Below are 23,656 nucleotides of genomic sequence, written 5' to 3' on the forward strand. Positions count from 1 at the left end.
ACCCACCTCTTTTTCACTTGGTGTTTGACTGTTTAGTGGGCTGGCACATGGAGGTGGACTACCAACAGTGTTGCTCGGTGTACGTGTTGCATGAGTGTACAACTTGGGTTGCTGCGAATTTTCAGTGTGGAGCAAATACAATGAGGGGCGGGTTTAGTCTTCAGTCTTTGATGTGGCCCCCGGCTCCCTCAGCTTTGCTCGTGCTGTCGCTGACTGTGAATATTAAGCTGATTATCTGTGCTGTCAGCCCTGTCTGCCAGGTCAGACGTAAAACACACATTTCTGAGAGGCACATGATATCCGAATGGGCGACTTCTCTCTGCCCTGCCGGTGTTTATAATGAAAGGATGCTACAAAGACTGCACGGTTACAAGAATGTGTAAACTGTATGCTGATCGCCTATGATGGGAATACACATTTGCATATGTCTACAGACACCAAATAAAAAAAAAATGGGAAACGCAAAATATGAGTTTGCTGTTATCTTTCAAAAGTCCTATTTCTTTTGTTTGTCAAAATGTCTTTCGCTATCAGACGCCTCTTCACCGTCATCATATCTGTGACATTTTCAAGTCTCTGCATTTCAAGAATGATATGCTGCAAGTATGCAAAGAATGAGGCCAAAAACAAACCTGCCGACGGCCTCTGCCCCACAGAGCGCCAGTTTGGTGTCACTGTGCAGTCAGATAGAAGAACATGCAGGTGCAGGGTGAACACACAGGCTGCCGAAATAAGAGGAAATGAAGTTGTCTAGACGTCCCAAGAGACAATCCCGAGTGTTTGTGCTTGTGACTGAGAAGCAGAAGCTCTCAATCGTCCAAATTGTTACTTGATGATCCTTTTGATCTTTAGACTTTTTCACTTTTATGGGACATTTTAGTCTTTCATAGCCGTCTTCAACGACCATACTGGACTTTAAATGTGAATACATGGCATTTTGCACGAAAACGTATCTAACGTTAGTCTCTCTGATGCCTTCACCTTAAACACAGTTAGGTGAAAGCAGATTGTGTTGTGCTGCGTTGTCTTCTCAGACTGGATAGAATAAGAACATTAACAATGTCAAACTGGGAGAAGCATGGCGAACTAGTACCGTTGGCAGTCAGTATCCAAAAGCTTGACTGCGTTGCTCCAGTGGAGCGATTAGATGACGGTTTTCCTTTCTGCCACAGTTTGCATGCTACCTTGGTTTTTTTTTTTTTTTTTTAGATGGTTGCAAGCTGGTTTTGTGAGAGAACATCTCTCTCATTTCCCACCTCACTTTTTAAAACCGCAGTCTACATGAGAGTTGGGGTGGGGGTGGCTGTCTGAAGGTGCCGTAGCACTGAGTTGTGGCGGGCAGCTGCAGAATGGTAAAGGTGTTGTCTCGTACATGAATTAATTATATGGAGAAGCCCTGTTTTTTTTGTTCTGCAAAGAGGATAGACCTCGTGACCTGGTTTTAATCTCGCTGTGGATCCCCGAGTAAGATCCTCCAAACCTGTACACTCCAAGAGCATGCGGTTAAGATAAGTTCAATGTAGGGGTATAATTTCCCCAATGGGATCAATAATGTGTGATAAATCTAAGAGTGCAAACCACGACGTGATTGTGCTGTTTTTCACTTGTGCATATCTATGGATGTGTATTTCAGAATGTCTCTCTGTCTTAGTTTCTGGTTTGATTCCAAAGAATGAACAATTTAACAATGACATTCCACATGAGCTCTGTTGGTCGACGACTAAATTATTATTGTGTGCGTTCAGAGGGTCACTAACAGGTCGCTTTCCAATCCCGGGAAACGCTGAACCTTGAGTTGCCCTCATTGACAGGTGAGCAACTGGCAGGATAGCCGTCGCCGGTGAAACAATAAATTCGGTTAAATCGTGATCCTGCGAATTTATTTTGTCCATTCTCATACTTTTTTGCAATGCCTCCGTGTCTCATATCCATTTTCTTCTCCCCTCCGTCTCTTTAGATTGTGGTGTTGTTTGAGTGACGCCTGTTACCATGACGACCCACGTAACCCTGGAAGATGCCCTGTCCAACGTGGACCTGCTGGAGGAGCTGCCCCTCCCGGACCAGCAGCCATGCATCGAGCCCCCTCCCTCCTCCATCATGTACCAGGTCGGTGCCGTTACCATCCCCCATCTTCGTCCGCTGCTGCTTTTTGTTGCACCCCTCTGACTCTTTTCCCTCCCCTCCTCTCGCAGGCTAATTTTGACACCAACTTCGAAGACAGGAATGCATTTGTGACCGGCATTGCCCGTTACATCGAGCAGGCCACGGTCCACTCCAGCATGGTGAGATCACGCTAATGATTTTTTAACACCAATCCAGCTGAATTATTTGTTTTGTGGTCTCACTTCTGTAGTAGCTGGTTCTCTTTCAGTGAATACAAAACCAACTGTGGGAAGCAGCCTCATGCCCTTAAAGAGAGCCTTGTTTTATGTGAATTGATAATCATTCGCCTCTTTTGTTAGGATTTGGCACGCACACACACACACACACATACACACACACACACACACACACACACACACACTGAAGCTCACACGCTGGTGAATCAGGCAGGAACTAGACCACTAAATCGCTCTCCAGCATTAGAGGATGAATGGAGAGTGTGACTTGACTGGCAAATAGGGGGAAGTAGCGCTTTATTTAACCTTATTGAATCAGGAAGTTCTATTGAGGTCGTTGCCAGTCCATTCGGGGACTCTCTTCCCTCAGCCGGCGTGATGGAGAGATCTGTCTCACCCACATCTGAAAGGAAGGAAATCATACCCTGATAAAATATTTATCCAGTCCTGGGCTATATGACTCCTTTGAGATGTGTTATGCTTTTAAATGAGCTTCTGTAAATTCACATTGGTAGCAAACACATAAAGTGAAGTAACAAAACGATCAATCAGTTGAGCTTTATATGTGGAACGCCAGTTAAAAGGGCTTCCCTATGAATTGACTAAAACACGACAAGGAAACCACACACAGAAAATCTTATACAGCATTGCTCCACACAGAAAAGAACATAAGATGTATAATGTCAAATATAGTATGTCAAAAAATGTCAAATGTAGTATGTCAAAAAATGTCACATGTAGTATGTCAAAAAAAACTATTGAAAAATGTATTATGATGCACAAGTTGTCAAATATACTCACTTGTCTCATAAAGAAAAAACAGAATGCAAAAGGATTCAGCAAAGAATGCATTTATTTTGAACCACAGTTTAAAACAATTGTGATTAAACAACAAAACAAAAACTGAATTTTTTTTTCAAAGGGTTAGGTAATGGAGAAACATACTGTATATTCCTGCCTCCAATTATACCAAAGTTTAGAACAGCATTACATTTTTTAATTTGTTTACAATATGATTTATTACCTTGTGTTATTAAATATTTATAGTTGTTTTTTTTAATACTGGCATTTCTTCTTTACAGTACCTGTCAAATGTTTCTCTTTTATACATTTAAAAAGAAACATTTGAAATTGAAGCTCATCTGCCATGCCTTTCCACAAATTCACCCCACCCACACACTGAAATACAGAGACGAGAGAATAAACCAAAATTAAATGATGGTACATGAAATGAGACGATTTGCGTCTGTTCCCATCTCATTTGTATGAGATGGGAACAGATGCAATATTTGCAATATCTGTATTGATATTGATTTTAAAATTAATAAATTACATGTGATAAAAATGGGTACGCGGTAACATTTTAATGCAATAACAGACAAGAGGCGAAGCAATATACTCCACATTGCAGATTTAGAGTATATAAAGTCTACATGAGTCTCTATATGTTTAGTGTTGTTGATGATGACTTAATCGTGATCTTTGTTGTGCAGAATGAGATGCTGGAGGAGGGACACGAATATGCTGTGATGCTTTACACCTGGAGAAGCTGCTCCAGAGCCATTCCACAGGTAACACACACAGACACACACACACATGCACGCACGCACACACCAAAATACGCTCCAGGTTTCCCAACAAGTACTGTGAGTGTGAAGCTGCCAAACCTGAAGTCATGCGTTCAATAAAGGAGAACCTTGGCTGTCAATCGAGCTTCTGCTCTGCCCTCACTTGTTTTGACTAGCTACAGTTTATCCACAAATTAAAAAAACAAAGAAAAAAAAAGAATTGCAAACGCCTCCCATTGAAACACTGCCTGACCTTTTTAACATAAGTGGTGCAAATAGGCCTAATTTATCCACCAAAAAAAACCCTGCTGTTGCATAAAGTGAAGTGAAGCTGTGTGATGGCGCCCTCTTGTGTCTGCTAGGTGAAATGCAACGAGCAGCCCAACAGAGTGGAGATCTACGAGAAGACTGTGGAGGTGTTGGAACCTGAAGTGACCAAACTTATGAAGTTTATGTATTTCCAGGTACGATTTTCCTTCAAACCTCACTGGAAGATCTGTTTTGAAGATCTTCTCCACTCAGCAATCTTAATTTGTCCAAATATGAAACGCACTGTTTTTTTGCAGCGGAAAGCCATCGAGCGATTCTGCAGTGAAGTGAAACGTCTGTGCCACGCGGAGAGGAGGAAGGACTTTGTGTCGGAGGCCTACCTGCTCACTCTGGGCAAATTCATCAACATGTTTGCAGTGCTGGATGAACTAAAGAACATGAAGTGTAGCGTCAAGAATGACCACTCTGCCTACAAACGGTAGTATCACAATTTCACCTTCCTGTTTGTGTGCATGTGGATGCATTTTTGAAGGCTAGTTTAACATGTCTTTTTTTTATTTTTATTTTTTTAGAGCTGCACAGTTTTTGAGAAAAATGGCGGATCCCCAGTCAATCCAGGAGTCGCAGAATCTCTCCATGTTTTTAGCCAATCACAACAGGATCACCCAGGTTGGTTTTCGTCGTCTTCATAGCGTTTTGGGACGATCTGACTACACGTGGTGTTCAATCTGTTGCATTATGCACGCTAAGCTGTTGCATTTCATTTTAATGGGAAGTGACTAGTTAGATGAGCGAGAGGCTGAATGACTCACATTTGTACTGTAGCATTTGTACTGTAAGTTCAGTGTGTCGCAGGTCTAAATGTCAGGACTTATTATTCAGTCTGAGGTAATGTATACCATTAACCTACATGGCTTCACCTCAGACAACATTTCACCTGCTGAACAGGCCGAATGGATTACACTGTTACATCAGACAATTGATGCAAAGCAGCTGCAAAATGGAAAACAACCAGCAAGAAACAATTGGAAACAACTCTTCAGAAACAGAAACGAGTCATACAATCTGACAAAATCCAAACACTAACTGCTGCAGAACAAGCTCAAAGCAGTTAGAAACAATGATCTGTAGCTCCCTTGTGAATTCAGTACTCTTCTTCAGCCAAATAGCCCTGAGTCACACGTTGAAAACCCCACAGATAAGGTCAAAGCCATGTTAATGAACAAAGTGGCCTCGTCTTTCTGACCCACCCTCGGTCTCTGCGCAGTGCCTGCATCAACAGTTGGAGGTGATCCCGGGCTACGAGGAGCTTTTGGCAGACATCGTCAACATCTGTGTCGACTATTACGAGAACAAAATGTATCTGACCCCCAGCGAGAAACACATGCTGCTTAAGGTAAACCGCGCGGTTGACATCTTTATCTGCTGCCAACCTGTCGCAGTCAGATATGCGATCTGAGGCCTGCGTCTGCGAGCCGGTTTACAGCCAAATCCTCTTTGTGTCTCTTTGTCAGGTTATGGGCTTTGGCTTGTACCTGATGGATGGGAACGTGAGCAATATCTACAAACTCGATGCCAAAAAGAGGATTAACCTCAGCAAGATCGACAAGTTCTTCAAAGTGAGGCTTTTCGCCGTTTGGTAGCATCTATTATATGCAGGAATGTGCAGAGAGAGAGAAAAAGACATTCACTCTTGTGGCTTTTTATTTTTCTTCTCCAGCTTCAAGTGGTGCCTCTGTTCGGTGACATGCAGATCGAGTTGTCGCGCTACATCGAGACGAGTGCCCACTATGAAGAGAACAAGTCCAAGTAAGAGTCAAGCCCCCGTCTAAAGAAATCCATCAGATTCTGCAATCGTCTCGATTGATTGAGAAATGAAAGCAGGGATTAGGTCATACAAAATTCTGTTGCGTCTGTCTTCAATCAACATGCTTCAAAAGAAGTAAAAAGACAAACTTTCACAACATTATTGTATAGATATTAGATACACACCTTTAGTTTATATACAGTGATAGATAAGCCTATTCAAATATCAATTTAACATAATCCAAGCATTTATGAATGTACCCTCTAGCATGATGTTCTATATTGTAATATATACAAATCAAAACAAAGTTCTATGTAATACAAATATGCAGACTATATTTAAACGCTAATGCCTTTAATCTACATACAATCACTTCCTCCCTGTAACTTGTAAAACTGATTTATCTTTTTTTTTTTTTCTTTAAAAAAAAAAAAAAAAAAAAAAAAAAAAAGCAAGTATTGATCCCACGTTCTCAGTGCTTTAACCCTCCGTGTGCCAGGTGGACGTGCACGCAGAGCAGCATCTCGCCACAGTACAACCTGTGCGAGCAGATGGTACAGATCAGGGAGGACCACATCCGCTTCATCTCGGAGCTGGCGCGCTACAGCAACAGCGAGGTGGTGACGGGCTCGGGCCTGGACAGCCAGAAGTCGGACGAGGAGTACAGGGAGCTGTTCGACCTGGCCCTCAGGGGCCTGCAGCTGCTGTCCAAGTGGAGCACACACGTCATGGAAGTTGTGAGTGATGCAAGGGGATTGATTAATGTTTGTGAGTGTGGGTGGAACGTGTTTTTTTTTTTCTTTTTTTTTTTTTTCCCCAGTGTGTATAGGCATTTTACGACACTGACATCACTCAGCCTCACATTTTGAAGTCGCTACTTGGTTTTAGTCGCACGTTTTTTTGTGCTGTGGGAGGAAATTTGAGTATCCACAGGAAAACAAGAGAAACACGAAGGCCTCAAATCTCATGACTTGCACTCGAGATATTCTCACTGTGGAGTGTGAGGGATCGCCACTGCATCACCAATATACAAGCTTGGCCTCGAGCTTGAGCTCAATAAATTGTATTCATCACTGTCACATGTACAGGGCCGCAATTTCTTAAAGGAAAATCTTGTTTAAAAAAACAATACTAAATTGATCCTGAATCAATTATCAATGGCTTTATTTCCTCTAAAATGGTCGTCTTATTGGCCATTATTACATTATTGTTTGTGTCTAGCACCTTGGCTAGCTATTGTTGCCTCACAAAATCTGTGTTTCACGGTGGGGGGAAAAAAGACGATTAATGAAAAAAATAAAATGTAATGTATTGTATACTGAGATCAACATTTAGAAAAATTTAATCATGATATCAAGACAAAGGCTGGGAAAGAAAATGTATAGCAGAGCAACAGTAGCTCATAAAAATCAGGTTAAAAAAAAAACATTTTAGCAAAACTCAAATAAACTTATATTTCAGCCTTCAGTGCGAGTGCAAAGAAAGATCTGTGTGCAGTAAGTATGAAAAGGTGGCCTTTGGTCTGCATTCCTTATTTCGATGTCCCTCTGCTCTGTGACTCAGTACTCGTGGAAGCTGGTGCATCCCACAGATAAATTCTGTAACAAGGACTGTCCTGGTACGGCCGAGGAGTATGAACGAGCCACACGTTACAATTACACCAGTGAGGAGAAATTTGCCCTTGTGGAGGTCATCGCCATGATCAAAGGACTGCAGGTAAAAACACCGAGCCATTCTTCTTTAGCAGCATTCCTCGCTGTTGCAATATATCTCAATCAATTCACACACAAAGTTAACCAAGAAGAAAATCTATATCAAACATGGTGAACCATCCACCCCAACTGTTTTCATGTCTTCAACATTTACTATCAAGGATAAAGCTTCACATTCTGAGAAATGTTCCTATTCAGCCTCTTTCATAACTTTGTCCGGAGCTGAACTTGCTGGAGTCTCAAAAACAAAATATAACAAAAAAAAAAAAACCTTCACACTGAAATGTGTTTTGATTCTTGTCTCCTCACTCGGGTGTTTGACCTTCTGTGTGAGGAATGATGGAAGCGTAAAGCTCGACACTGTTTTCACAGTCGGTTCACATTCTACTCAGGTCCTTTTGTACATTAGTTTCTCAAACACGCAGATCATGGCGTTCTTGAAGAAGTAAACTTGTTAAATACCCTCAAATACCTTCGGTCACTAGTCTGATGTACCGTGCAGGTTCTGATGGGCCGGATGGAGTCGGTGTTTAACCAGGCCATTAGGAACACCATCTACGCAGCTCTGCAGGACTTTGCTCAAATGACCCTCAGAGAGCCGCTGCGCCAGGCCGTACGCAAGAAGAAGAACGTTCTCATCAGGTACACACAATAAATGATAGCTTCTTTTTTCTTCTTTGTTTTTAAAGAGCTATTATGATTTACTAAAGGTTTGCTTTTGTGTCAACTCCCATGCAAACCTCATATAAATGTAGCAACCAATATTGTGACAATCGACACTAATGCAATACCGGCCGATAGTGTAATACAACATTTGCACCAATATTATAACATTTTGATGTTGCATATTGTAATGGGTTATTACAATATTGGCTCATTGAAGTAGCATTAAAAGAATCCTTAAAATGTAATAAGTGTATCAAATAATTTTGTAACACAAAAATGGCAAATAATATAATAACTTGTAGATTATTGGCTCAAAATATCACAACATTATTGTCAAGTTCGTGCTGGATTGGCTTTATTATATTCACAATGACTGAAATCATTACGTCATTAGCAGGTATTGTATTATCGCCCTTTATTACATTATTGTCTCGGACCCGTGCAAAAACATGTTGAAGCTGATTCCATTATCTTATCTTATCTTACTAACAAATTGATAAAATTCCATGTGCCATACATTTAGCAAATATTCCTTCATGAATATGCAATGGGGGACATTTCCTCCAGGAAATTACTGCGAGACGTTGATGGTGATGTATTCACTTAAGACACCCTGTGAGAGCTGTTTTTACTATAACGTTGACTTAGAGATTGATCTCTTCATTTATTATGTTTTTTTCTCCCACATTAATTTTTCATGTCGTTGCAACTCTCCGATCTGTTAGCTTAGCTTTCAAACTGTTATTATTTGCAGTTGATTATCCACTAAACACACACAGAAAAGCAGCAAACCATTTGTGTGGGCAGTGAATCAGCGTTCTTCATTTTGAATTTTAGTAAAGCCAGACACAAAGAGTTCTGTTAAGAATTTCTGTGTCAGATGGCAGCTGACAGTCGATGTTTTTATGATATAGAAGCTCATATTAGCTATTCGGGTCACATAGAACAGATTGATCTGCCTCAGATTTTCTCTTTTTTAACCACTTTTAAGTAAACTACTGCGACGAGCAGTTACAGCAATTCCACTTATTACATACTGAAGAATGTGAGATAATAATAGGCTTTAAATGTCAACACACTACCTGGAAATTTGCATAATTCCACTTTGAAAATTGAACAACCATTTTCACGCCTTGCTTCTGTGGAGTGAACAGAACAGCCCAATGTTCGCCACGCATAACAGGCATCGGTCTGATCTGCTCTCACAAATGTGCCTTCCTGTCTTTGTGATCACATTTATCTGACATAAAGCAAAGCTTCTTGTTGTTTGTAATTTGAATTTAATTTGGCTGAATGTTTAAAAAAAATAAACTTCACAATTCTGTTCTCCGAGACGAATCGAAAAAGAAACTAGATGGACATTCATCCTAAAGTATCCGTTGTTTCCTTTTTCTTTGTCCGCAGTGTTCTCCAGGCCATCCGAAAGACCGTCTGTGACTGGGAGGGAGCGAGGGAACCTCCAAACGACCCCTGCCTGAGGGGAGAGAAGGACCCGAAAGGGGGGTTCGACATCAAGGTGCCTCGTCGGGCAGTCGGACCCTCCAGCACGCAGGTTAGACCTGACAGGGACCTGTTTACGCCCAGAAATAACATTAAAAACCTATTAAATGGGCTTCAGCTGTCAAATAAAAGCATTTTTTTTTCTAAACAGTTAAAAACTTGCAGCACTTAACATGTCCTACATGTGTGAATCCCACACACATTTACACACATCATATGATGTGACAAGTTGCCATGAATGACGTTGAAGGATTTTGGAAGCTTGGAAATGAGAGAAATGTAAATGTTGCCAATAGATTTCATCTTGCTTCATTTTTGTGCAAAGATGTAATTTGGAAGATTAGAAATCACTACAAGCTTAATTTGTAGCACAAGCAAAAGGTGACACCGGTTTTTAAATCTTTTGCGTTCCTCCTGTGCAGCTGTACATGGTGCGCACCATGCTGGAGTCTCTGATAGCGGATAAGAGCGGATCCAAGAAGACACTCCGCAGTAGCCTGGACGGACCCATTGTGGTGGCCATTGAAGACTTCCACAAGCAGTCCTTCTTCTTCACACATCTGCTCAACTTTAGCGGTGAGCTGAAAGATCTTACACCCAGTCCTGCCAGAAAAAACCTCTTTACTGCATGGATTTTTTTTTTGCTCACTTTATGAAATGAGTGTATTATGGAAGTTTCAACGCAACACAGTAATTGTTTATGTTCTGAAAAAAATGTGAATTCTTCATACTTTGAAGTTATCTTCTCTCTTTCGGCTGTCAAGAAGCCCTGCAGCAGTGCTGTGACCTCTCCCAGCTCTGGTTCAGGGAGTTCTTCCTGGAGTTAACTATGGGCCGCCGGATCCAGTTCCCCATCGAGATGTCCATGCCCTGGATCCTCACGGACCACATCCTGGAAACCAAGGAGCCCTCCATGATGGAGTGAGACACATCAGTAGAAAAACTCCGGCTTGTGTTTACACCTTTAATAACTATGTGGTATTCAAACTGCTGTTCTTTCCTCCTCCAGATATGTGCTGTATCCTCTAGACTTGTACAATGACAGTGGCTACTACGCGCTCACAAAGTTCAAGAAGCAGTTTCTTTACGATGAAATCGAGGCTGAGGTCTGTTCTTATTTTAAAATCAGCCAGTTAACTCGGTAATAATCTTAATAAACACAGCACTTCAATCCTTTTTATTTCTCGTTCTCAGGTGAACCTCTGCTTTGATCAGTTCGTCTACAAGCTCGCAGATCAGATATTTGCCTACTACAAAGCAATGGCTGGAAGGTAGTCAACTGCAACGCCCTCTTATATAGGTTTTAGCTATATATCATTACTTGATTTTTGTTGTTATCGTTGCAGATTTCTACTAAATCCCATGCTGTGTGTTTTTACAGTGTCCTCCTGGACAAGCGCTTCAGAGCAGAGTGTAAAAACTATGGCGTGATCATCCCGTACCCTCCTTCGAACCGCTACGAGACGCTGCTGAAACAGAGACATGTTCAGGTATCAAAATTCCTCTGAACATTGTTTCGTTTGATATCTAGTTATAGAGGAACCCATGTACACAGAATTTCTCCAAGAAGGAATGAGTCAGAATTCACAATATCCACTCTCAACATGACCAGTGTTTTCAAGGATCAACCTAATTCATTGCTAAGAAAATACATTTTGTATTCTTCACCTGTGTGTTGTGATAGTATTGAATGCTCTTTAGTTACATTTGTTGTTGTAATTGTTTTTATATAATATCATGTTTATGGTGCATCTTTGTATATATATTTTTAATGCCAGTGCTTGGTGTTAGTGTTTTAACAGAGGGGCTAATTCAGAGCAAATAACCAAAGTCTTAATTGGTTAAAATAAACAGTTTGGGTTCTGTCTCTCCAGCTAACTGAATGGGTGAGACAAAGACACAGTTCAATAAAATGCTGTCTATGTTGTTCAAAACTGGAATTTGAAAACGTGAGATTTTTGTGTGGATATAAAAACAGCATGCTTTAGTTTTTGTATCATTTTGAGAAGAAATCATGATTAACAATTAAATAAATTAAGTTAAAGACTTACAATTACGTCTAATAACAGCCTTTAGCAGGGTTCTTACAGCCTTTTTTTATTCTCTTCAAATCACAATAGCGGTTAACAATATCCGTTACTGTAAAATACAAGAATTTTAACAGAGTTTAACATGTGAAAAGGTTTATGCTCAATGTTTGACAGTTGGCAGCCTTGAATATATTTTAATGGCATCTTTTCAATGTGTTGTTTTATGTAGTCTGTTGGCGGAGTAGTTTAATTCTATGAAATCACAATATGTTTTATCTCCTGCTGAGTCAAAACAATTTAAGAGATGAGTAAGACATAAGTGTAAAGATTAAACGATAATAACAAAAAATTTAACAACTGTCCATGATCTCCTCTTATTATTTTCATTGCCTGTTGTGCTGCAAGTGTCTAATGTTCCGGGTGTATCCTGCAGCTGCTGGGCCGATCCATCGACCTGAATCGCCTCATCACTCAGAGGATCTCAGCAGCTATGTACAAGTCCCTGGACCACGCCATCAGCCGCTTCGAGAGCGAGGATCTCACCTCAATAGTGGTAAGATCGCATCCGTTAATGCTCCTAAAAGCCTTCCGGCCCTCGTCCCCCGCCTCACGCTGCTCCGGTTTGTCCCACAGGAGCTGGAGTGGCTGCTGGAGATCAACAGGCTAACCCACCGACTCCTGTCCAAGCACTTGACGCTGGACAGCTTCGACGCCATGTTCCGTGAGGCCAACCACAATGTCTCGGCTCCCTACGGACGGATCACGCTGCACGTCTTCTGGGAGCTCAATTTTGACTTCCTTCCCAACTACTGCTACAACGGATCCACAAACCGGTCAGTTCTGTTCTGTGGTGGATCTTTGCAGGTGTACAAGGCTTGTGAAAGTTTGTTCCATTTTTTGCGTGTAACATTTCTCTTCTTTATTTAGCTTTGTCCGTACAGCTATTCCCTTCACCCAGGAGCCTCAAAGAGACAAACCAGCCAATGTGCAGCCTTACTACCTGTATGGGTCCAAGGTACGGTGCCATTGTAGCAACCAGTAACGTAATTCAGGCCAATCATTATGGCCATTTTTAATGGAATAAAGCCAATAACTTGTCACTAATGGAATAAAATAGTATGAAAAGATTTACTACTATAATTGAGAAAGAGTGCTGCATAGTATGTATGAATTGATATGAAGACTGGGTCATTCGTTATATCTTTTTTTGTTTGTTTTTGCACAAATACTGCAAAAACAAATCTCCAAGAAATGCAGTTTTTTTCAATCACTGGCTGCAGTTATTACATTTTCTTTTATCCATTCATGATATCCAATCAAAAGATTTTCATCCCTACTTCTGTGTTTCAATTCCTTATTAAATTAATGGGAAAACATTGTTCCAATACTGATTTCAATATTTTATTAAATTAATAGTTGCTACATCTCGTCAATGGTTTTCATCAGAATTGATCAACAATGCATACTTTGCCGCTTGTGCTGATTAACATTGTTCCTGCTCTGTTCCTTGTTTCTTCACAGCCTCTGAACATTGCCTACTCCCACATATACAGCTCCTACAGGAACTTTGTTGGCCCACCTCACTTCAAGACCATCTGCCGCCTCCTTGGTTACCAAGGCATCGCTGTCGTGATGGAAGAGCTGCTCAAGATTGTCAAGAGCCTGGTATTTATCTTCATTTACCATTCCGAAAATCACTTTGCCCTCAATCCCTCGTCGGCAGGCTCGACTCGCTGATTACTCTCTTTTCTCTTTGTGCCCCCTCTCCCCCCTTTGCCTGCTGGGATTGATACACCGTCTCTGTCATTTTGCAGTTGCAGGGCACCATTCTGCAGTATGTAAAAACACTGATCGAAGTCATGCCCAAGATCTGCCGCCTACCGCGCCACGAATACGGCTCCCCAGGTGAGCTTGAATCCCCCCCCTCCCCCACTCCTTCCGGTTAACGGACGGAGCGCATGTCGAGACGCATCTGTGGATCACAACCTCAGATTACTTCCCATTCAGGCTTTCAATCCTTTTGCGCCGTCGCTGCTCTTTTTTGTGATTATTGCGGTCTATTTTCTCAAAAATTGCTCTGTATTTTTTGGGGCTCTTTATTTAGGAGATTTGCAAGAATGTTCAGTCAGAAGAGAAAATGTAATGCACATGAGTCATATCATGCCGCAGATTACAAAAAATGCCTGCAAAAGTTACAGTTCTTTGCTAAGTTTGACTTGATTGCCTTCAAAACACATTTCTTTTGGAGTTCTCAGATGAAACAATGGGATTGGGTCTCCTGTAAACACATTACATCTTGAGGGGATCATGAGTACATTTCCAGTTGTTCTTGGAGAGGTGTTTCAAAATGTTGTTCCTTTGCATTAATGCTATGAGGAAAATTGAAAAAGATGGAATTTGGCAAAATAAATGGGGGTTACACAAGAGGCAAGCTTGTAACCAGAAGGTCACTGATTTGTACCATAGATTTTGGTGAAGAAAGGGGAAGCTGCTTTTTTCCTCCACCCTAATCCCCACCACCGCTCTGAGACCTTCAGCAAGCCGTGAATGAGCACCAACAGCGGAGCGAATTACTGCTTTTAATGCAGCATGTTAAATGTCGAAGATAAAATCTCACTCTACATTTGACATAAAATAATTTCTTCATTCTTTTTATTGATTATTGATTGAACATTATGATGTAATCCATTCAAACAACAACAAAAAGCAGTCCTTCTTTTGGTGGACAACACTGTTCGCCTGTGGTATAAATTGTATGCTTGTAAATTACTGTCAATACTTTTTGAAAAATGTTTTGGCAACATATCCAATGGGTTTGTCAGTCATTTGTTTTTTTATTTGATGTATTTTACTGATTTATTTTTAATCGGAACTTCTTATTGCATAATTATCTCTCTAATCACAATATTTGAAAAAAAATTTACTACTTAAGATTTTTTTTTATATATATTTTTGTGCCATGTGGGGCTGCTGTGATAACTGAATTTCTTCATGTGGGATGAATAAAGTCTCATCTCATATTTTTGTATTTGGTCAAAAATGTATTATTTAGTAATAGGATCACAATAAGAGATTACAGTAGGATGATTTTATGTACAATTTCTTTGTTGGTCATTGCTTTTATACTCGTGCATAAAGTTATGCTCGTTTCTCCCAGATTCATTTTCTCAATCTTTCCCCAGAGTTTATTCAAAACTTGCAGCATCAGGCTCTCTTTGCGCCTCTCTTTGTATTTCTGTTGGGACAACTGTGTTTACACAGGTGGCATGAGAGCGGTAACTTTATTACTCAACTATCCGAATCATCGATAGTACGGAGGACCAGATCGGTCAGGCTCCGTCGGCCGGGGATATTGCTTTTATGGTATTCACTGGAGACTGGTGAGCTGTCATACTGCGGCTGTCCTCGGGACTGAGCTTCATCACTGCTTTCACTTTTGGCACAAATAGGCAAGTTTCCTCGAGAAAAGCCCCGTTTCTCTTGCTTCTTGGCAAATCCACTATGATCGGAGTGTGCAGCCTATTAGTTCTCATGCTTGAACCTTAAAAGGATGATCACTTCACACCTGATATTAATGTGGAGACTAAGTGCTCAGTACTAAATGCGCTCAGATAATCGTCCACTAAAATAGCCAATCTGGATTTGGACCTTCTCCAAATTGTGCCTTTAAGTTTCTCTGTTAAAGTTTTAAAAACAAAAGATTGTGGGCTATTTTCAAACTCCATCTCTGACTACTCTGCCACTTCTATAGCGATGGTTGAGGACGCAGGGAGATGGGACAATGGAAATCAAGCTGAGAAGAACAAATATGCACTTAATGTGTTTATTTGACTTTGTTTTGTTGTTTTGTCAGTATGCAGCACAAACAACAAAATGTGTGCAAAGCCAGACAGCCAGGGAACAGCGTCTCACTTCTCCACCTCCTTGCGTTGCATCTTTGTGCATTTCCCCACCTGCTGTCATGCATTTTGGCCACGGCTGTGTGTGCAGATTAGTGCCAGTCAGATGGAATATCCCTATGACAACAGCTTAGTAATCTGTAGATTACTGATGTTCTGTACCCTGAGTTCTCTACCTGGCTTACGGCCTGTGATCTTACTGTCAGCAGTTAATGATCCGCCTGTCCTCTGCTGTGAGGACCTGATACTTCCACCAAATGTGGGTCAGAGCAGCTTGGCAGACCCGCTGACACAAGCTTAATTCATCCCAGTGTCGATAGATTAATAATAATAACATAATGAGCTATTGGGAAGCGGCTCATTTCTTGGCTGCAGTGCTTAGACTATAGACGGATGTAGATTTTACTTAATAAGAAGGTGAATGTCTCGTTTCTGCCATGCCAGGTATCCTGGAGTTCTTCCATCACCAGCTTAAGGATATCATTGAATATGCTGAGCTGAAGACGGATGTTTTCCAGAGTTTAAGGGAGGTGGGAAACGCCATCCTCTTCTGTCTGCTCATTGAGCAAGCTCTGGTAGGAACAATTCCTTCACAAATGTCAAAATTCCATAATATTACTCTGTGATTATTACTCCTAATGCTCATTTGACACATTAATTTGTCTCTACATCTTCCCTGCCCCTTGCTTTTAATATTTACCCTGCCATGTGTTTATGTGGGTGACCAGATCCCTGAGAGCCTGAAGGTTTCTGCCCAATTTGTGATGGCGATATCACTAACTAAACCAAACATCATGCTCAGAAACTTTTAGGCTCCCGGTCTAGGTCCCCCCCCCCCCCCCCCCCCCGTTAAGTGTGTTTCATCTTTGATGAGCTATTTTCCTGAAATACAACTCTATTTTTCATTTCACGCTGGAAACAACCACAGGTGGTAAGGATTTAGGACTCGTCGTTGGTATCTAAATAACAATCAGAGCAGATATTAGTTGTCTTTATTCCTCTCTTGTTGGTCTGATCTGATGCGCGTTCTCTCTTCATGTTAGTTTAGCACACACAGTTTCACCTCCATGGAATCAAAAGGATTGAGATTTTCTTTATTATTTCTCAAAGAATAAAAAAAAAAAAAAAAGGATCATATTTGTACTTAAGTAAACGAGAATCCAAGATGTTTCTTTCCTATTCTTCCATGAAGGAGCTGACGGCATGTTTCTGGTTGGTTTGTCCTTAACTATCTGTGTATATAATATATAACACCGCCCTGCTCGCACTCTCTCCTCCATTTCTGTCTAACTACACACACATGTGCATGTGTGTGTGTATTTGTGTGTACGTTGACTGGGGCTGCCTTTTTAAGTGTTTAGTTGAGCGTGCAGGCGTTGCATGTTTTCTTCTCTCTCTCTTCCTATCTGAGACTCTTCAGCCGAGGTTTTAAGATGCTGCTTTTTCCGCATTTTAAGTTTTGACTGGCCATCATGCCGACAACCACTCCCGACAGGCTGGAGTTATCCCATAACTTGGCGCTGCTTACATGGTTGTGAACTTGACCTTTTGCCCCCAAATGAGACGAGATAGGATTTTGTACTTTGGAGTATAACTAGTTATAAGCCTGTTTATATTGGCCTGTCACCATGCCTTGATAAACATGGCCTCATTATCCACGCCGTCAGTCTGCTATCTGAGCTTCCTTCCCCTGTGTAAGCTGGAGATGGTGTTCAGTTTTCCATCAACACACACGGACGACACTGTTTTCTTAATAGTTTTCAGACTATATATTAAAACGGTGCGCAAAAAAAAAAAAAATCTAATAACCAAAGGAATTCAGCAAAATCAATATCACCTCATGGCTATATTGCATGCTTTGTCAGTGTGTCTGTGAAGCAACGATACTAAAAGCTCTTGGTTGGAATCATGCATTTTGTGCTGTGCTTAAATCTTAGTCCCAGGAGGAAGTGTGCGACCTGCTTCATGCTGCCCCTTTCCAGAACATTCTGCCTAGAGTTTACATCAAAGGTAAATATACGCCATTGGTCTCACTGCATTGTGGGAATATGTCTCGAAAAAGAAGGTCATCTTATAGTAGTGTGTGATCTTCAAACTGGGGTAGAGGAGCCACTTTCAGGTGCGAGAAGCAATATAAATAGCTTCTACATGTTCTACTGCCGTTCTTACTAGTATAAAACACAACAGGTTTATATAACTTTAGAAGCGTATATATGTGAAATGCGAGTCCTTCGGCGCCATGTCCTCATACCCCTCTGTTTAAAGTGTGCATCTGTATACGCTCCGTTTCGAGGGGTGGATAGCCCTTCCCTTTACCCCTCCGCCTTTGCGCACTAGTGAAATGGGACACCCCTTAGACTCTCGTGAACGCGCAATTCAAAGGGGAAAGGGTAAGGGGTAGGGCTAAGGGGTGGAATTGGGATTGGCCCTTGGGCTGAAGACACAAAAGAGTGTATATAAAACTGTACGCAACCAGAAACCATCTGAGAAGTTTAAAGTGACATTTTGAAGCGTGTGTGTGTTACTTCTATCCAATAATGCTGACAGCAGCCGTTTGGGTCTTGACGTTTTTAACGAGCTTCATTTTATTAAGTAACATCAATGTCTAGTCTTATGCGGGTTAGGGGTGTGTGTGTGTGTGTGTGTGTGTGTGTGTGTGTGTGTGTGTGTGTGTGTGTGTGTGTGTGTGTGTGTGTGTGTGTGTGTGTGTGTGTGTGTGTGTGTGTGTGTGTGTGTGTGTGTGTGTGTGTGTGTGTGTGTGTGTGTGTGTGTGTGTGCGTGTACGTGCGCGCTGGGATTGAAGTCTAATTAAACCCAATTTAAAGTTTTGGAAAGCGCTTCCTGCTGAAATGTGTGAATGTTGGTGTGTGACACAGAGGGAGAGCGTCTGGAGGTGCGAATGAAGAGGCTGGAAGCGAAGTACGCCCCCCTCCACCTCGTGCCTCTGATCGAGAGGTTGGGAACGCCACAAGTGAGTGCAACACCTATTCTATGTTTGTCATACACAGGTGCACCTGAAAAAAAATATTGCACCTGCAGCTGAAAAGCGTAATACCTGTCTTTTTTCTTCCTTAATAAAGTATTGTTACTGTTCTCACCTCCAGCAAATTGCCATTGCCCGGGAGGGAGACCTGCTGACCAAAGAGCGCCTGTGCTGCGGCCTTTCCATGTTCGAGGTCATCCTAACGCGCATCCGCAGCTTCCTCCAAGACGGCGTGTGGCGCGGGCCGCCGCCCACTAATGGCGTGATGCACGTGGACGAGTGCATGGAGTTCCACCGCCTGTGGAGCGCCATGCAGTTCGTCTACTGCATTCCTGTGGGAACGCACGAGTTCACAGCGGAGTAAGTGAAAAATGGCCAATGATGGAAGGAATTAGACACATAAAAGATGTTGTTGCATCAAAGGAGGAGTCTGTCTTTTTAGTACAACAATTGATTCTCTGGCTGACAACTATGGCCCAGTGATGTGTTACGGCTTGCACAGTACAAATACGAGAGACATAAGTGATACAAATGGTTGGAAAACAGGTTTTACGTTTCCGAGGCCATGTTCCAGACTAAATTGACATATTTCACAACCAATTGCACCGATATCCAAAGCACACACTGTAGTTAATACAGTGGAGACACCCTGCGGAGCTGAATGTACGTCTCAATAATGTGTGAAGGGCTTAAAATTCCAACTAAGCATTTCTAATACTCTCATAAACAGTATTTCGGCACAAACCAAAAGCTCAAATGAATAAGTAACTTGTAAACATAAAATAAAACTTGGTAAATATTTATAAAAATCAAAAAATAAAATTGCAAGTGCTTACAGCAGTAATGCCAGCAGTAATGCCAGTGAGGCAGTCTGTCTTCATGTATGAATAAATGTTTGACTTGGACAGTACTGGCTGTCCTCAGCTGTGTGAATTAAATAATAAAAAAAAGTTTCCCAGTAGATGAAAGTGTCCTGCAGTCATCTGAAGGCAGGCAGAAGTACGGATGTGGTAGGGAATAAAAAAAGAAAATTGCTGCTGCCGTCAGCTGTGATTATTACACCGTTATATAAGTGCTTATGTTTTTATGCCGGAACATTAAAAGAGCACAGCTTGTTTGTGAATTTGTGTCGCATTTATGGTGCAGGATGCAGCAGAAGTGAAAAATCATAATTTTAGTACCGGTAAATGCACTTCTGGGGTTTGTCTTTTTCATCTATATTTGAACGTTTAGCCCGATGTGTTTGAGGTGAATCGGTGACCTTATATTACCTGTAGTTGTGCGTGTGTTTGGTTGTTTGTCTCTCTGTGTTTGCCCTGTGATGAACTGGTGACCTGTGTTAACCTCCCTTCGCCTGTTCTGAGCGTGGATCACCTGCGATGCCCTGTGACCATCAATTGGATCAAGAAAGTGGCTGGTCATTTAAATATATTTCAAAAGAAGGGTAAATCTCGTGAAATGTTTGTATTGCAGATTTAAAGGACCTGTCAAACTCAGACATTAGAAAGGCTCAGGGTTTCAGTTTTTTGTTTTCAGTAAAGATACCGCAGTGGCTTTCAGCCGATAAAGCCATATGCTGCCACTCATCCTATATATGACTCCACTGGGGAACCTGCAAAAAAATAAATAGTCAAAGTGGAGCTGCGTGCCGACCGGAGGGATGGCTGAGGTTTAGCAGTTCAGAGATAAAGTAAAGGAGATATAGTCGATATATTTGACATTTGTTGGAGGTGGCTGGAAAAGAGGAAGAGCTCAGAGGAGATTAATGGACGTCATGAAGAAGGACATGGAGATTTAATAGTAGAGGAGAGGATAGAGCAACATGGAGGCAGATGATTTGCTGTGAATTCGGAAGGGAGCAGCTGAAAGGTGAAGCTGTGTGCACCCAGTACATGACTTAGATCAAGTACAGTTGGAGACTTTCATTCGCATCCCTTTTGTGAGACGGCCAAATTTTAAAGTCACCGATTAGCCTTAAACGCATGTTTTTGGGCCGGGTTGAACACTCACATGGAGAGGCCAGGACTCCAGCCCCCTTTCTGTCCACATTGCAGCTAATAGACCTCTGGAGTTGAACAGTAAATTAACTTTAGCTTCTTGTGGTGCTCCACTAAATGGAAACATGACTTCCTGCTGTACGTGCTTTGTTTTCCAGGCAGTGTTTTGGCGATGGGCTGAACTGGGCCGGCTGTGCCATCATCGTGCTGCTAGGACAGCAGCGTCGCTTCGACCTCTTTGACTTTTGCTACCACCTGCTCAAAGTGCAAAGGCAGGACGGCAAGGATGAGATCATCAAAAATGTGGTGGGTGCATGTCGTCCGCTAAATACATATTCAACTCTAAAGCCTTGTGATTTAATGATTTACCCCCTCCCCCTTTGTTTTCCTCAACAGCCCCTTAAGAAAATGGCCGACCGCATCAGGAAGTATCAGATCCTCAACAATGAGATTTTTGCCATCCTCAACAAGTACATGAAGGCAGTGGAGACGGACAGTTCCACCGTGGAGCATGTTCGCTGTTTCCAGCCTCCTATACACCAATCTCTGGCAACCACCTGTTGAAAAAAAAAAAAAAGATCCTTGACTAATAGTACACACACACTCAAATATATACACAAACATACACACCTCTCAAACACACACATTCCCCTTAGCCGTGATTCTAAATTCTGCCTCTTGCTGGTCTTTGAGAGGTCTAGAATATGTAATTGGCTCCAACGCTGACTCCAAAAATCCAAAGACAGATCCTCTCCTCCGCCTTTGGATTCAGACGTGGACCAGACCAGAGGTGGAGGTGTATATTCACACCTTTTCTTTTCATTTTACTCTTTGTGGCTCTCACTCAGACTCATGCATGCCTTTTTTTTCTTTTCTTTCTATTTTTTTTTCTTTTTAATTCCTTCAGCTGCACATTTTTGCATCGGACAGCTGACTGAAAAGCCAAAATAGAATAAATATTCTATATGTATGAAATTAAAGTTGTACAAAAACCCACATTTTAGAATTCAAAACCAAGAGCGGAGGCTGGAATCAGCCTGTGTTGGGTGAAATATTAATGAACTGAGGGTTGCATTGTGCTGGTTGGAGCTCCTAATAGTAGCAGTACAGCTACACTTCTCTATAAAGACCCAAATCTGTTTATTGGATCCATTTTGGTCTCTTCATTCAATGGTGTGCTAATGCGGCCATGCCCATAATACATGCATAGTCTCTATCATGATGTATTTGATTGCTCTCAGAGGAACGGCAACATGTTTGCATTTCTTTTCTTGACCCACCAGCCCTGTTTGTTTTTTGTTTGTTTGGGGGTTTTTTGCCTCCAAACTTTTTTTTTTTTTTTAAGTTCATCTGGTACCAGTTCCACTGTAAATTTCACTGTTGAACAAAAGTGAAGTGTTGAGTGTTGTAATTGTTCTTGTTTTTAATGATTAATATTTTTACTTTACACATCCTCAATATACTTGCCTCTTTGTTTACTGGATGACTCATCAGCTGTTTTTTCTTTTCTTTTCCTCCTCCCCTCTCTTGTCTGTCGGAAAGATGTTTTATATTCTGTACATGAATACAGTGATATTATTTACAATTTGGAAAAGACACAACTCCATTTGAGTACAAACGGTTTGCTTTTTTGAGAGTTGGGGGGACACAAACAAGATAAGAGAATATTCTAGGTTGTATAAAGATGGTGCTGTACTAGATGAACCAGTTTTGAGTGTGAATAAATGAAAATAAAAAAACTGACACGCCGACACAGTAAAGTAAAAAAAAAAAAAAATACAAACAGAAAAACCCTAAAATGTCAGTTATAATTAAAGGGCAGTTTCCTAAATATAGTCAGTATTTACTATTGTTGGACTTTTGCTTTAGATTTAGCAGTGTTATCAAAATATGCAAAATTTGTCCCTATTTTTTTCATATGAAGTACAAATTATTAAGGAATTATTAAGGAGTAACCCTGCCTCTAACGAACCTGTAATCTTTTTTTTCTGCTTTGTTTTGAATGAAAAAAGTTTCTTTTGTAACTCCAGTGTCTTTATATCATATTTATTCAGCTCCGACTTACTGTTCATTTGAAGGTTAATCTCGTAAAATTGAAGGTACCAATGTATCATCTCGAAACCTTAGCATGGCAAATGTAATTTATTGTCATCAATGGCTCCATTTGTGACATGAGGCTTTGTTTATGAAGTTGTTGTACAAGTGACCATGTTTTGAAGTACAAAAAAAAATGGAGAAAATGAATATAAAATGTACAACAATGGTCCTGCAAGGGATTTAAAGTTATGTTGTATTTCCATGAAATAAAAAAAAAAATGTTTAACTGAACAAATGAAGTCCTATTTATTATTGGCCTGGAATTCATCTTTGCATTTCACACCAATATTCAGAGTTGTTAGCAGGCTTGACAGGTTCACTGGATGGTAGCAATATATGAAATCTGTAATAATGTGTTTGCCATCCATTCGTTTTATATACTTCAACGCAGTGTCACAGGGCTTGAGGCTGATCCCAGCTGACTTCATGTGAAATCCGAATACATCCTGGTCATCAAAGCTATATCCCTAACAGCAAAATAAATTAGGATCTTTTTTTTTCTCCAATAGGCAATATATGATAATTACATATTTAAATGCATATTATTTTTAGGTAAAGTTTGGACCTCACAGTCACAAACGCTCATATTCACTGCCATGGGGCAATTTCAAAGTCAACTCAAATCAAACAGCAGGAGGACCAGGGTTGGGGGATTCCTCACGGGGAGAACATGCAAACTTCACACAACAAACACCAAACTCAAGCCAAGCATATTGTCACTGATGAGTGTGCCAATCACTCGGTGTACATAACCCATAAGTGGTTATTTCTAATGCTTGTATATGAAA

The 23,656-nt window shown here is 41.1% G+C and overlaps 1 protein-coding gene across 2 annotated transcripts; it reads left to right on the plus strand.

Moving 5' to 3' along the window:
* Window positions 1-1,989: 1,989 nt before the first annotated feature.
* cyfip2 (cytoplasmic FMR1 interacting protein 2) lies at window positions 1,990-21,335 on the plus strand (the record flags this gene model as incomplete). 2 transcript variants are annotated; one of them, XM_080502313.1, is made up of 29 exons in its annotated part: window positions 1,990-2,106; window positions 2,193-2,282; window positions 3,833-3,910; window positions 4,270-4,371; window positions 4,474-4,655; window positions 4,750-4,846; window positions 5,445-5,573; window positions 5,692-5,796; window positions 5,898-5,986; window positions 6,484-6,721; window positions 7,548-7,700; window positions 8,199-8,338; window positions 9,767-9,914; window positions 10,285-10,438; window positions 10,627-10,783; window positions 10,872-10,968; window positions 11,057-11,133; window positions 11,244-11,352; window positions 12,326-12,445; window positions 12,526-12,725; window positions 12,820-12,907; window positions 13,414-13,557; window positions 13,707-13,797; window positions 16,236-16,366; window positions 17,729-17,801; window positions 18,668-18,762; window positions 18,896-19,134; window positions 20,930-21,077; window positions 21,168-21,335. In XM_080502313.1, 29 exons carry the CDS (start codon window positions 1,990-1,992, stop codon window positions 21,333-21,335), a joined length of 3,759 nt encoding a protein of 1,252 aa, XP_080358439.1. The 2 variants fall into 2 exon arrangements, with proteins under 2 accessions (XP_080358439.1, XP_080358438.1); XM_080502312.1 differs by having other exon boundaries at window positions 5,904-5,986; window positions 6,484-6,769.
* Window positions 21,336-23,656: the final 2,321 nt, after the last annotated feature.

The sequence above is a fragment of the Blennius ocellaris genome (assembly GCF_963422515.1).
Source record: "Blennius ocellaris genome assembly, chromosome: 9".
NCBI classification, from domain to species: Eukaryota; Metazoa; Chordata; class Actinopteri; order Blenniiformes; family Blenniidae; genus Blennius; species Blennius ocellaris.